This window comes from Electrona antarctica (genome assembly GCF_951216825.1).
Source record: "Electrona antarctica genome assembly, chromosome: 3".
Taxonomy (NCBI): domain Eukaryota; kingdom Metazoa; phylum Chordata; class Actinopteri; order Myctophiformes; family Myctophidae; genus Electrona; species Electrona antarctica.
The window spans coordinates 6,824,029-6,837,782 of record NC_136808.1 but is presented as its reverse complement, the minus strand read 5'-3'; the positions used below and the strand labels follow the sequence as shown (position 1 = coordinate 6,837,782).

Sequence of the window (13,754 nt, the reverse complement as noted above, 5' to 3'; positions counted from 1 at the left end):
CAGCCATGTCAAAACTATAACTCCTTATCCAGACATCTCTCCATCAGCCATGTCAAAACTATAACTCCTTATCCAGACATCTCTCCATCAGCCATGTCAAAACTATAACTCCTTATCCAGACATCTCTCCATCAGCCATGTCAAAACTATAACTCCTTATCCAGACATCTCTCCATCAGCCATGTCAAAACTATAACTCCTTATCCAGACATCTCTCCATCAGCCATGTCAAAACTATTGTAACTCCCTCCTTATCCAGACATCTCTCCATCAGCCATGTCAAAACTATTGTAACTCCCTCCTTACTGGCCTGCTGGCATGCGCACTTAATACATTTAGGCTTGACGTCGAAATTAAAAAAAAAATCGCTCTGAAAGAATATATATTCAAAGATTTGTGCCGCATTTTCATGATTTTTCAAAAATAGCAGACCTACAAGCTCGTAGCGTGCCACTCGGTGGCGCGCTATGAGCTTGTAGATCTGCTATTTTGCAATAGCTAAAGTATAACGTAAAGCTTAGTTAAAACACCAAAAGGGGTTCCCGTCCAGAATGGGTTCAAACATTATACTTGCCCTCTATAACTAAAATTACAAAATAAAAACACCTTAAATATTGTATTTCTCCCATAAATTGTGAATCTTTCACTCAATAGGGACTGCTCCCGTCGCAAGTCGATGACGTCATAATTATGCCCATGTGTGGTCTAGCCCCATGGAATTATGGAATGCATGCGCTAATAAAAAATCACACCCGTGTGAACTGAGTGGTGTAAGGTCTTATATAGCCTGTCTGACGTAATGAAATCATGTCTGACGTAATGAAATCACACCCGGGTGAACAGGGTGAACATAGCAACCATGCTCATTTTTTCTGCACAGACTAACAAAGCCAGTTGTAGGAGTGGTTTACACCACTCAAAAAACAACTTAATACTTTCTAAAGTTAATATGAGCATCAAAGCAATATTTGTTATTAGCACGGTATGTCTCATAATGAAATTATCGGAATCGGATCGGGAGCAAAAAAAACGTGATCAGGACAGTTCATATCCCAAACAGACAGACATAGGGCCGATTCATACTCCTATTTTAGAGCCGAATAAAAGTCGGTTCGGCTCTGTAGAGCCTACAATGTGACGTCATTTGAGGTTCGGGGGGGGGGGGGGGGGTGTGTACCGTCCTAAAGTCGGCTCTTCGGTGCTACTGAAATTTCTGACGAGCCGAAATCATTTCGGCACTACAGCGCCGAAACAGCTGTGAAATAGGAGTATGAATCGGCCCTTACACAGACACATAGGGACATAGTAAGTAGTAATTCTAGTGATTGGGTGTGGTAAATAAAAGTGAGCAGGGATTTTGAGGAAAAGCGCTGGAGGCTAATGTACTTTAAAGAGTCATTTAAGGATATCCTCCGCGGGCTGCCAGCGTTCTCATTAAAGAGCAGTGAACACACACCCCCACACACACACACACACACACACACACAATGCATAGATTGCAAAAGAGATTTACAGCCTGGCTCGGTGGCTCCTCACCTCTCCGGTCTCTCTGCGGTTCTTAATAAACTGAAGCCTGCTGCGGAGATCTAGGTCAGCTTAGATAAGGGCACGCACGCACACACACACACACACACACGCACACGCACACGCACACGCACACACACACACACACACAGATCTCTGTAATCTAACATACGGACACTCGTTATATGAACAGAGCCTTGAAATGTACACAAACACACAGGGAGGTGAGTTTATCTACATGTTTGGCCCCTCATGGGGTTATATAGCCTACAGTAAACACAACACACCAAGCGTGCCCGTGTGTGTGTGTGTGTGTGTGTGTGTGTGTGCGTGTGTGTGCGTGCGTGTGTGTGTGTGTGTGTGTGTGTGTGTGTGTGTGTGTGTGTGTGTGTGTGTGTGTGTGTGTGTGTGTGTGTGTGTGTGTGTGTGTGTGTGTGTGTGTGTGTGTGTGCGTGTGTGTGGTAGTTAGAGCTAAATGAAAATAATCACAAACTACTTAAACACTATTCTTCATTAATCGGAAGTCCCAGAGGCCCCCCCCCCCCCCCCTGCCTTTTTCCCCCCTCTAATCCAAACCAAATCACTTAAATAAGCAAGCAACAAGTTTACAACACGTCGCGCCACAATCTGCTATTGAATCCTAGGGATCATGTTATTAAATCAGCCTGTAGATTTCAAAGCATTATTAAGTTGGTGGATATTACAGATTTTTCCGATTCGGTCAAAGAAACAAAAACCATCAAAGTACCCTATAAATGAACAGTTTGATTCAATTGGAAATCCTTGTGGCATGCAACCTCCATTAGAAGCCATGGAAAGGATCGAGCGGAGCCAATTTTATGAAAAGTTAAGAATTTGTTGTATTTGCATGCGGCCAGACAAACACCGCTAAGTTCTGCAGCGCAACATGAGTGCAGCTCACGTTGGACCCAGATGACATTCTTCCCTCTGTTATTCTAATAACCCCCTCTGTTAATCAGCCAACATTAACAGCTCTTCAGACGTGACAGAAAGCAGCGATCGCTGCTAGTGGCTTTTCCGTAGTATGAAAAACTCTCGGCGCTAAAAACCACATGAACCCTAAACGTCCCGATTCTGTTGCAAATATTCTATAAAAAAATCAAGTAAGTGGTGCAACTCCGTGTGTGGGGGTCCCTGGGGGGGGGGGGGGGGGGGACACCTGAAATCACCATATATACAGTTAATATGTGCGTGTGTGTTTGTGTGTGTGTGTTACGGCCAGGCTCCACCGGGCGCGTCAGCGTCGCGTCTCCGTCACCGTCAGGGAATGTTCCCTTTTTAATCAATGAAGGGTGGCTCCACTGCCCGCGTTGACGGAGACGCGACGCGTGCATTAAAATTGAACCGGTGTGTTTTTTGACGCGACGCGACGGAGACGCAACGCGTCCGGTGGAGCCCTGGCGTTAGGTTGCGCACAGGTGGTGAAAAACAACTATGCTGTTTTCGTGCTCAGACATACCCAGGCAGCCAGCCAGCTACCCACACACATAGTCACTTAAGGAAGTGGTTCGCACCACTTAAAAGAAAATACGCACATCCCAACGTGACATGTTGTGCAAAGACATTTGGTGTAGAGAGAAAAACAGTATAGGGGACCTAGGGTAGTAGAACCCTTCATTGACTGGGGGTCTACCTTGGGGCCCCCTGAGTTATTTGGATGTTTACTCGGCTTCTATAAATTAAAATCACCCCACGCCGTCTACACTTGCACAATAAGGACAACTTTATTTAGGCAAAGTTTCAGTCAATGGAGCGCCGGCATCTGATGCCTTAATTGCTTTTTACTCAAAAAATCATCATTGCAAACCTAATTCTAACCTCTGACTATGACTATGTATAGAGATGAAAAAGGCAGGTAAATATTAGATATAAGCTATATATATATATAGTATAAGAAATACGATCAAAATGTTGTTTTTTTTTTAGAAGTAACAAAACAACAAAAAAGATCTCTAAGAGTCTTAACCTATAAGTGACTATAGTGCTTAAAACAGCAAACTAAGTTTATAATGACTATACAGATTTATAGGTGAGGCCTTAAGGATTAAAACTCTCCCTGGCCCTGAATATATCTCTCTCTCTCTCTCTCTCTCTCTCTCTCTCTCTCTCTCTCTCTCTCTCTCTCTCTCTCTCTCTCTCTCTCTCTCTCTCTCTCTCTCTCAGTTCAAGCCAATGTGTTTTACTGGCATTCCTGTGACACCCTGATTAATTTGTCAACATGCTGCTAAAACATTCAGTCTCTCTCTCTCTCTCTCTCTCTCTCTCTCTCTCTCTCTCTCTCCCCCCCTCTCCCCCCTCTCTCTCAGGACAGAATGTTCTCAGCTGCATCCCTCATGCCCCCCCCCCCCCCACCACCACTTGTTACTTGTCAAGGAACCAGTTTTCCTGTTCTGCACATCATATATCTCACCTTGAGACGCTTGCTACTGTTAATTGCAGATGCTTGCTAAGTCAGTTTGCAGATGCTCTTATTGAATCCAACAGTAGAATGAATTATGGATTCATTCATTATTATTATGGATTGCACAGCTTTAATTTCCACTTCAGCGCAAAGCAGATCTACAAGCTCATAGCGCGGCACTCGGTGCCGCGCTACGAGCTTGTAGATCTGCTATTTTTTTTTAAATCGTGAAAATGTGGCGCACATCTTTGAATATATATTCTTTCAGAGTGAACGTTTTTAACTCAAATCTTTGCTTCTGGGGGCGTCCCTGGAACTGCCATAATTTCAGATGGGGGTCGGCGGCCAATTACATGGGGCTGCTTGACATGAAATAGTTTGAGAACCACTGATATATGGGTTTTTCAGCAAGCTGTCAGGATTTAGAAGACATTTGTAGAATCAGTTCTGGTCTAAATGCGTGAAAACATTTTAAAATAGTTCAACTAGCCATTCTACATCGACACATTGTGAGCTTGTAGATCAGCTATTTGAACTATTGGCTGTTGGTGTCTTCGCTGTTGAGTGTCACAAACATAGGCACTGAATGTATGTTGAGAGGTCACCGGGTCAGCAAGTAGGAGACTGCCCCCGTGTGGTCATTCGAGGGAAGAGCAGCTGCTATACATACTCTGGTGTTTTATCCAACATCATATATATATATTTTGATGTTTTTTTTTAATGTATTTACTTGCATGTACACCTACTACAGACACTACGTCCGTAAACGTCTCCTCCTCTCTCCTCCTATAGGTCTGTGGGGTTTGGTCAACAACGCGGGGGTGTGCGTGAACTTTGGCGACGCGGAGCTGTCTCTGATGTCGAACTACAGAGGCTGCATGGAGGTCAACTTCTTTGGCACTCTGTCCGTCACACAGGCCTTCCTGCCGCTGCTCCGCAAGGGCAAAGGTCGCATTGTCACCGTGTCGAGCCCAGCAGGTAACACTACACACTCGATCGCACACCCACACACACACACTAACAAGCGTGCGCACATGTACGCACGCATGCACACACACGCACACATGTACACACACATGCATGCACACACACACACACACATGCACGCGCACACACACACATGCACACACACACATGCACACACACACACACACACACACACACACACACACACACACACACGCATGCACGCACACACACGCAAACATGCATGAACGCATGCACACACACACACTGAGTCATGCAGACAATAAATATAGCTGGCAGTTTAATTCTTTTTTTTTTCTTTTTTAAACCGGATTTTCTGATTAAATCATCTCATGTTGATTTAACATTGGACACTCCTCTGTCTACCCGGCCAAGATCTGTCAACACTTCAATAAATTACACCTATCCTCACCTACGTTCCAAACAAACAGTTACGCACGCACGCACGTGCACGCGCACACACACAGGGCATATCATTTATCTTTTGTAAATACTTGTGGAAATGTCCTCGTACAATTATATAAACTAACAACTTCACCTCATTTCAATCATATCCACGAAGCGGCTGTTGACAAAATGTCAAACAGTCATGAATCATAAATAGAAATACCTTATAAGGCAAAGCAGAAATCCCACAAAGATCTTCACTCAGCGGTTCTTTATTGTGTATGCAGAAGAGATGTGTAGATTTTTGTCCTAACACAAACATTAAATGCCATTGACAATGAATGGAGAATTTACGTCATAGACGAGCAAATCGGCTATTTTCGTCCTGCACAAACATTAAATTCCCATTGACAATGAATACAGAATTGAATACAGAATTTACGTCATGACGTAATGACTACTTGTGCTTGATATTGCAGTGGTGTCAGATTACATACATGTATACATGGGGGCATTACCTTTAATCCTCCCGACACTAAAATCGTCATTACGTCACCATCGAAAACCAATTACACCCTGGCATTGGGTCCTTTAATCCACATCTTTATTACGTCATCATTGAGAGCTAGTTGTACCAGTTATACCCTGACGTCATATGCTGCTACGATACATACGCATCAAACGGGGCATACACAAAGTAACCACAGTATACCGCTAATCAACTTACAAATTACATATACATATACATAGAGGCATTTCCTTTAATCCACCCGACACTGGTCGACATATACGTCACCATCGAAAGCCGTCACTCATCCGTATTAATTACAACATTACATTACTACTTTTTTACCTCCAAAAACTAGGTACGTATAGCAAATAGCTAAACCTAATAATTCAATATTTCAAACGTTCTTTCACAGAGAAGCTGAGATTTCACAGTTTGTAGCGGTCAACAGTACTTGCACGCTCTGCTTGCGCACTAGTAGGCCATTTATGGCCTACTTGTGTGCAACAAGCAAGTAGGCACTCGACAGAGTGCAGTTCTAGTTACTTGCGCAAGCAGAGCGTGCAAGTAATGTTATCAGTCAGGTGCTACGATGCATATGTCCCTTAGCAGCATATGATATGACGTCATATGCTGGCACGAAGCAGGTATGTTTTCCGTCACGCTACGAAGCGAATGTCCCATGACGTGATGAAGATATGTACCAATGCCAGGGTATAATTGGTTTACGATGGTGACGTAATGATAATATGTTTCAGTGTTACAACAACAACAAGTTCCATGCTGTTGCGTGGATCATGCCAAAGTGTGTGCTATATTCAAACGATCGATCAAACTTAATTTATATAGCACAAGTCATACAACAGATGCAACTCCAAATGCCGAACATAAAAAAAAAAGTGGAAATAAAAGCTGGTCAAAACAAAAAGTGAAAAACAACAGGCAATGCAAAAAATAAATAACAATAATAATAAAGTCAAAATGAAAATAAACACAACGGCTTACAATATAAATGACATTATAAAACAACACAACTAGATCAAAGACGTGTTTACATTTTTGTGAGAATCCATTCTCTCACTGCCACTCGTTGGCACAACCAGCAGTGTGATCATTGACCCAAGCTTTCCACAAATCTGTTCCCATCTTTTGGAAATATCCTGCTACCAGAGAAACAAACAAACAAAGGAGTTGGCAAAAACAACATATTGATCTTGGCTTGTCTGGAGCTCATTTTCACTGAATGTGAAGCAGGGTGTGACTCGGTTAACTTACTCGGGTTGTGCCTCTGTGTGTGCGTGTGTGTGTGTGTGTGTGTGTTTGTGTGTGTGTGTGTGTGTGTGTGTGTGTGTGTGTGTGTGTGTGTGTGTGCGTGCGTGCGTGCGTGTGTGTTGTGTGTTTGTAGGTGACCAGCCGTTTCCCCTTCTGTCTGCCTACGGAGCATCTAAAGCAGCTCTGAATCTCTTCATCAACACCCTGAGACACGAGCTGCTGCCCTGGGGCGTCAACGTGTCCACCATCCTGCCTTCCTCATATAAGACCGGTCAGCGCACCACCTTTCTGTATATACCTCCATACACCTGTGTGTGTCTGCATTCACCTTCCCTTATAGCCCATTTTGACCTGCAGGACGATTCTACAAAAATGTCTTCTAAAATTAAATCCTAAAAGTTTTCTGACTGAAACCTGTGTTTCTATGTCAGTGGTTCGCACACATTTTCATGTCAAGGACCCCCAGAAATCTTGTGAAATTGGCTGCCAACCCCCATCTGAAAATGTGTTGTTCCAGGGTCACACCCCCCCCAAGAAGCAAAGATTTGAGTTAAAAATCACACCCGTGTGAACTGAGTGGTGCAACTCCCCTCTCCCCCTGCCCCTCTCTCTCTCTCTCTCTCTCTCTCTCTCTCTCATTAGCAGGCAACAGTGCAGCACTATCTCTCTCTCTCTGTTTCTGGCACAACAGCGCCACTTTTGCCCCTACTGGTACTCTAAACATAGTAACATAGTCACATAGTGACATTGCTGTTCCTTGGAGTGGTTGCACCACTCAAAAACGTTCACTCTGAAAGAATATATATATTCAAAGATTTGCGCCACATTTTCACGATTTTTCAAAAATAGCAGATCTACAAGTTCATAGCGTGGCACTCGGTGCCACGCTATGAACTTGTAGATCTGCTATTTTTCAACAGCTAAAGCATAACATAATGCTTAAAACACCATAAGGGGTTCCCACCCCCAAAATGGGCTAGAGTCTGTCCCCCCCCAATACGATCGCCTGGTTAACCCCCCACTGGCCATGATTCACATATTGGCCTTGATTCTTCCGCCCCCGATCAGTATACTTCATTCAACTCTATACATATTCGTCCTCTCAGCTTCCCTAATCTCTGTCTCCCCTGCTACACTCTCTCCCTGATCAACTGACTGTATAAAGTTCATTCTGATAATGATAGGTTATCCATTAGAGAAGGTTCTGGGAACTCTTCCCATTATTCTATTTTTCTGTCAACCTTCCAGACATCTCCAGCTCTTTCTTCCCCTCTTGAGAGCTTTTCATGTTCAATTTTCCCCGCCCATACTTGTTTCCCCAGCTTGTCTGTGGATTCAAATCAGTGACCCTATAGTGACCACCACTGTGTGTGACCATTCACAGGCAGTGAAGCAATTGCCCATTTGCAGACCGCGGCCATGTTTCCATCAGAGTTTGGAAGCACTCGTTTTCAGTAAAGCAATGTCCTGCTCCCTCTTGCATTATGTGCTAATTCAAAACAGTTGGTACATAGGGCAGTTGAGTGATATCTAACGAGCACTTCCAAATTCCAGCACTTAGAAATAGAATCACCTGCAAGGACACAAAGTAGCTCATAACATGTCTACGGTGGATTTTTATGAAACAAACACTTTGAGGACAGAAAGAGAATAATTCAAGCTTTCCGTACAGCTGCAATGTCGGTGAGTTTGACGTTGTTTAATACAATTAGATAGGACTTTTCTGTTTGGATGAATATGGGCTGCCATTGGAAGTTGCACCTTGTTAGCACCTTGCCATGAACTTATATGGTAAGATGGCCGCGGTCTGCATATGGAGAATAGAGAGCTCCACCGCTGTCAGAGAATCTCATATCACGACCCAATGGGAATGCCTTCCTTGGGAAAACCCATGTGTTCTTAATTGGCTCATTTTCACTGTCAAGAAACACTCTTCTTATAACAACCCATGGCGTATAATTACTTCCTCTGTGGGGATCTTTCTGTATCCATATACAGTATATTATCTCATTCTGGGCGGGCCGGGAAGCCCTTTTGGTGTTTTAACTAAGCATTATGTTATACTTTAGATATTGAAAAATAGCAGATCTACAAGCTCATAGCGCGCCTAGGTCTGCTATTTTTGAAAATTCGTGAACAATGCGGCACAAATCTTTGAATATATATTCTTTCAGAATCCTTTTTTTTTATTTCGACGTCAGGCCTAAATGGGTTATTCTATTGCTATTGGTGATGCTGTTTGTTTCCCTGTACTCTGACCCTTAGCCAAATCCCCCCCCCCCCCCCCCAAAATAATCATGATGATATACATGATGCCAGGAAACGTTCCCATAATGACTTCCACATGCAAAAAAAAAAAAAAAGGAAAAGAAAGGAAAAATAAAACCCCTGTAGTGGTAGAACCACAACAAATTGTTCAGTTATGGATGTGGAGTTTTCATACAGCAGGTTGCAATTAGTGGTTGCAGGCTAAGAGGCTTATTGGGACACACACATCACACATCAGTTGATCTAAGAGGAGTCAACCGACTGTAACAATAACACCATGCTCCATGGACCCTCCGAGACCCTCCGCTGCATGGTCTACACTAAGTCCCACTACTACTGTACAGCTTCCATACAGTCTGTTTCCCCCCTATGCTGTACACATGTGGGTCACATTGTTCATTTGTCCAGTTAATCCATTTTGGCCTCAAAATTTTAAAAAAAATCTTCTAAATCCTCCAGTTTTCCGAAATAAACATTTTCACGATTTTTCAAAAATAGCAGACCTACAAGCTCGTAGCGCGCCACTCGGTGGCGCGCTATGAGCTTGTAGATCTGCTATTTTTCAATAGCTAAAGCATAACATAATGTTTAAAACGGGTTCCCGTCCAGAATGGGTTAAATCATTTCACAGCGTAGGTTGGGGACGTCCCAGAGATAAAGAAAAGAATAGAATAGAATAGAATAGAATAGAATAGAATAGAATAGAATAGAAAAGAAAAATAAATTGTATCAAATTGGGAGTCTTTAAAATTCAAAAGGTTGAGAACCACTGCTTTACTTTAGCTCATCTTTATGTTTGTTTGTGCTGTTCTCAGGTCAGAGCAGCAACGAGACGTACTGGGAGACGCAGTACAAACAGCTGATCCAGAATCTGCCTCCCAGCCTGCTGGAGGAGTACGGAGAGGACTACCTCAACGAGACCAGGGAGTTGTTCCGGAGCCACGCCCGCTCTGCCAACGAGGACCTCAGCCCGGTCATCAACACCATGGCGGAGGCCCTGCTGGCCCCCAGGCCTCTGGCCCGCTACTACGCAGGGCCCGGCGTGGGTCTCATGTACTTTATCCACACGTACCTCCCCGCGGCCATCAGCGACAAGTTCCTACAGAGACTTTTTGTCCAGAAGAAGCTCCTCCCGCGAATCCTTCGGAAGGAGAACGAGTTGGTTATCCACGGCATCAGCAATAACAACAACGAGGACAAGTTAGCGATGTAGCCTAAACCCTATAGGCTACGTCGCTAACTTGTCCCCGTTGTTGTTGTTGGTATATTTGGTTGGTGAGGGGCTGGTAGGACCACTCCACTCTTCACACAATAGTGTTTCCTGTACATTCATCTGCTTTTCTATACGATGTTTTTTTTTTGTAATTGTTGAAGGGATCATAGACGTGCAACTGTTTTGTGTTTGTTTGTTTTTTGTTTTTTTTAGTTTGTTGTTGACCTCCAGCACTATTAGTGGGGTCAGATCAACACCCTGACCTTACTTTTTTTTAACCCATGAGAACCTCAACACAACTCAGCTCTGTCCTTCCAGCAGTGGAAACCACTTCCTGTATGAATTAAAGCCGAAAGGTCACAGGTCACAGGTAGTGACAATGATGGCCATAAATGTTACTAAATGATTGACGATCCACTACCAGCTATTTTATTGGTGGGACCGATCACTGCTTCTATTGGTTAATGTGAGGACTTCTAACAACTCGATATGTACAGTATGCACAATTACACGCACATACACAGAGATATCTATCAATCTACATATCTACAGTTTCTGTATCTGTTTGTTATCATTTTCTCTCAATACACAAACCTGTACTGATTATAATATACAAATGTAATATGTTAACATCTTATGAACACACAGTATAAGCTCAAAGTGATTCCAAAAGTACATTCATTAGCTTTTCACCATGTTCAGTGTTTTGAAATATATTTTTTTATCAAATTGATTCAAGGAATATATTGACCTTATGTACTTTTGGCTATTTGGCTATAGTTAAAATTAAAGCTATATGTAGCCCCCAGCCAAGACCCATAGCCCTCAACAGCCCTGCCAATCGGGTTGCGCGTTGGTCTGGCGAGTGGGAGCCCCGGGGATCAAATCCCCGCTTCCGCGTAATGCTACAATCTGGCGTAGTCGGCAGGACGTGGAGCGTGATATCCTCGCGTGAGAGACATTGTGTGCGGCGGTCCGCGGTGTGAAGTGAGAGGACGCGCTTCAAAGATTGTAGACCCAGCCCGCAACAGCCCTGCCAATGGGGCTGGCACGGTAGACGACAGGTTGTGTGTTGGTCTGGCGAGTGGGAGCCCCGGGTTCAATCCCCGCTTCTGCGTAATGCTACATATACATTCTACCGATTTATACCGAAGTATAACTATAGGCCTACCTATATTGCATGAATCCATTTAATAAACGAATAGGTTTATTGATATGTACCTACATAAATGTAAAAAGAACAACAAATGTGAATGGTCATATTGAACATTCATTTACAATGTATTCTTCGAAACAGTTGGATGTCCTTGAAAGCTATATATTTGCGGAGAAATTAGATTTAGACAGCGATTGCAACAACAGTCTTAACTTTCATGATTTAGAAACATTGTTTCAAAGCAACAAGAGAAAGCGTTACCAAGCTTTCAAAAACAGTCAATGCCTGCTGCCTAGTGGCCATTGGAGGTAGTCAGCTTCTGCCGACGGAATGACTGGATTACTACGTCTGATCTCCCGGCCTTGCAGAGCGAGAGAAGAAGAAACGGCTAATGTTAGCATTAGCTCACAATGTTTATCTTTCGCCAGAAACGGTAACATGTTGCATCGCGATGCGGTGAAAATTCACCAATTAGATCCGAACATCGAATGTTTGGTCCAAACGACATCGCTCGTAGTTTCAGAGAAAAGAGCGAGGGAAAATCCTATTTTAAATGGGACCCTATTGGAAGCGCACGGACATTTCCTGGTGCTGGGGGTGACGAAGGCGTTGCCTATAGCAACCGGGACTGGGCTAAAAGTAGGTTTTCAGCTAAACCGTTGTATAATATATAAATACAAGTTTTTGACACATCCAGTTGATTTTAGCACAGGGTAATATTTTGCTTTTTGGAATGCATTTGAATGTGTATGCATACATATTCTTGTACACCACTGGCAGTATGATGTATCTGTGTGTGTATGGCTGTCTATATTGTGTGTTATGGATGTATGCATGGTCTGGGGTAGTGTTTGACTACGTACTACTTTAGCATACTGTATGAATGCACCTCGGGCACTCCCAATTTTGTGTGTGTGTTTGTTTGTGTGTGTGTGTGTGTGTGTGTGTGTGTGTGTGTGTGTGTGTGTGTGTGTGTGTGTGTGTGTGTGTGTGTGTGTGTGTGTGTGTGTGTGTGTGTGTGTGTGTGTGTGTATGTGTGTGTGTGTGTGTGTGTGTGTGTGTGGGCGCACGCGTGCGTGCGTGCGTGCGTGTGTGTGATTTTCTATAGCCTATACAGCGATACGATAGGAGATATTTTGGATACATCTCCAGATATTTGTTCTCACCAGTACACATGGAGACATGTTTGGCCACTGACTGTATACGTTGAACCACATTAAAAGACATGTGTTCCCTTATGAGGCTTTCATCCTCCCCACAGTGAACATTTGATGTATGTTTTGTTTCGTCGGTTGTGTTTCTTTTTGTTTTGTTATTCATCCCACTTTTGTTTTTGAATCACTATTTATGGCAGCCTTTTTCCTGTATCAATCTCTTCAACTGTGATTTTTTATATAAAAAATATATAAAAAGAAAACAAATGATAATAAAAAAGGAAAATATTCACCATTGATTCATTGATTGTATTAAGAGTTTTACTTTATCCAGATGGCATACTGATGTCCGGCACTTTTTTTTTCTATTGCCCATTTGCAGACAGCGGCCAATGCCGTTTGGAAGCAGCTCGTTTTCAGTAAAGCAATGTCCTGCTGCCTCCTGCATTATGTGCTAATTCAAAACAGGTGCTACACACTACGGGGCAGTTGAGTGATATCTAACGAGCACTTCCAAACTTCAGCACTTAGAAAAATAATCACCTGCAAGGACACAAAGTAGCTCATAACATGTCTACAGTGGATTTTTATGAAACAAACACTTTGAGGATAGAAAGAGAATAATTCAAGCTTTCCGTACAGCTGCAATGTTGGTGAGTTTTACAATTAGATAGGACTTTTATGTTTGGATGAATGGGCTGTCATTGGAAGTTGCACCTAGGTAGCACCTTGCCATTTACTTATATGGTAAGATGGCCGCGGTCTGCATATGGAGAATAGCAACAGTTCTCGCTAGAAAACTAGTAATAGTCACGCTGGGCCGACACTTCTGGCTATGCTGTCTCTGCCTTATATTATGACCA

General features: G+C 43.2%; 1 protein-coding gene across 2 annotated transcripts in view; it reads left to right on the top strand.

Annotated features, from left to right (window-relative positions):
* Window positions 1–13,110, top strand: part of hsd11b2 (hydroxysteroid (11-beta) dehydrogenase 2) — a 127,910-nt gene extending 114,800 nt beyond the window's left edge. For both annotated transcript variants that reach the window (XM_079497951.1, XM_079497950.1), the window contains 3 exons: window positions 4,739–4,924; window positions 7,234–7,371; window positions 10,184–13,110. In XM_079497951.1, coding sequence (XP_079354077.1) covers window positions 4,739–4,924; window positions 7,234–7,371; window positions 10,184–10,581 — 722 coding nt within the window. In that variant the 3' untranslated portion in view covers window positions 10,582–13,110. The remainder of the gene's footprint in view (window positions 1–4,738; window positions 4,925–7,233; window positions 7,372–10,183) is intronic.
* The last annotated feature ends 644 nt before the right edge of the window (window positions 13,111–13,754 follow it).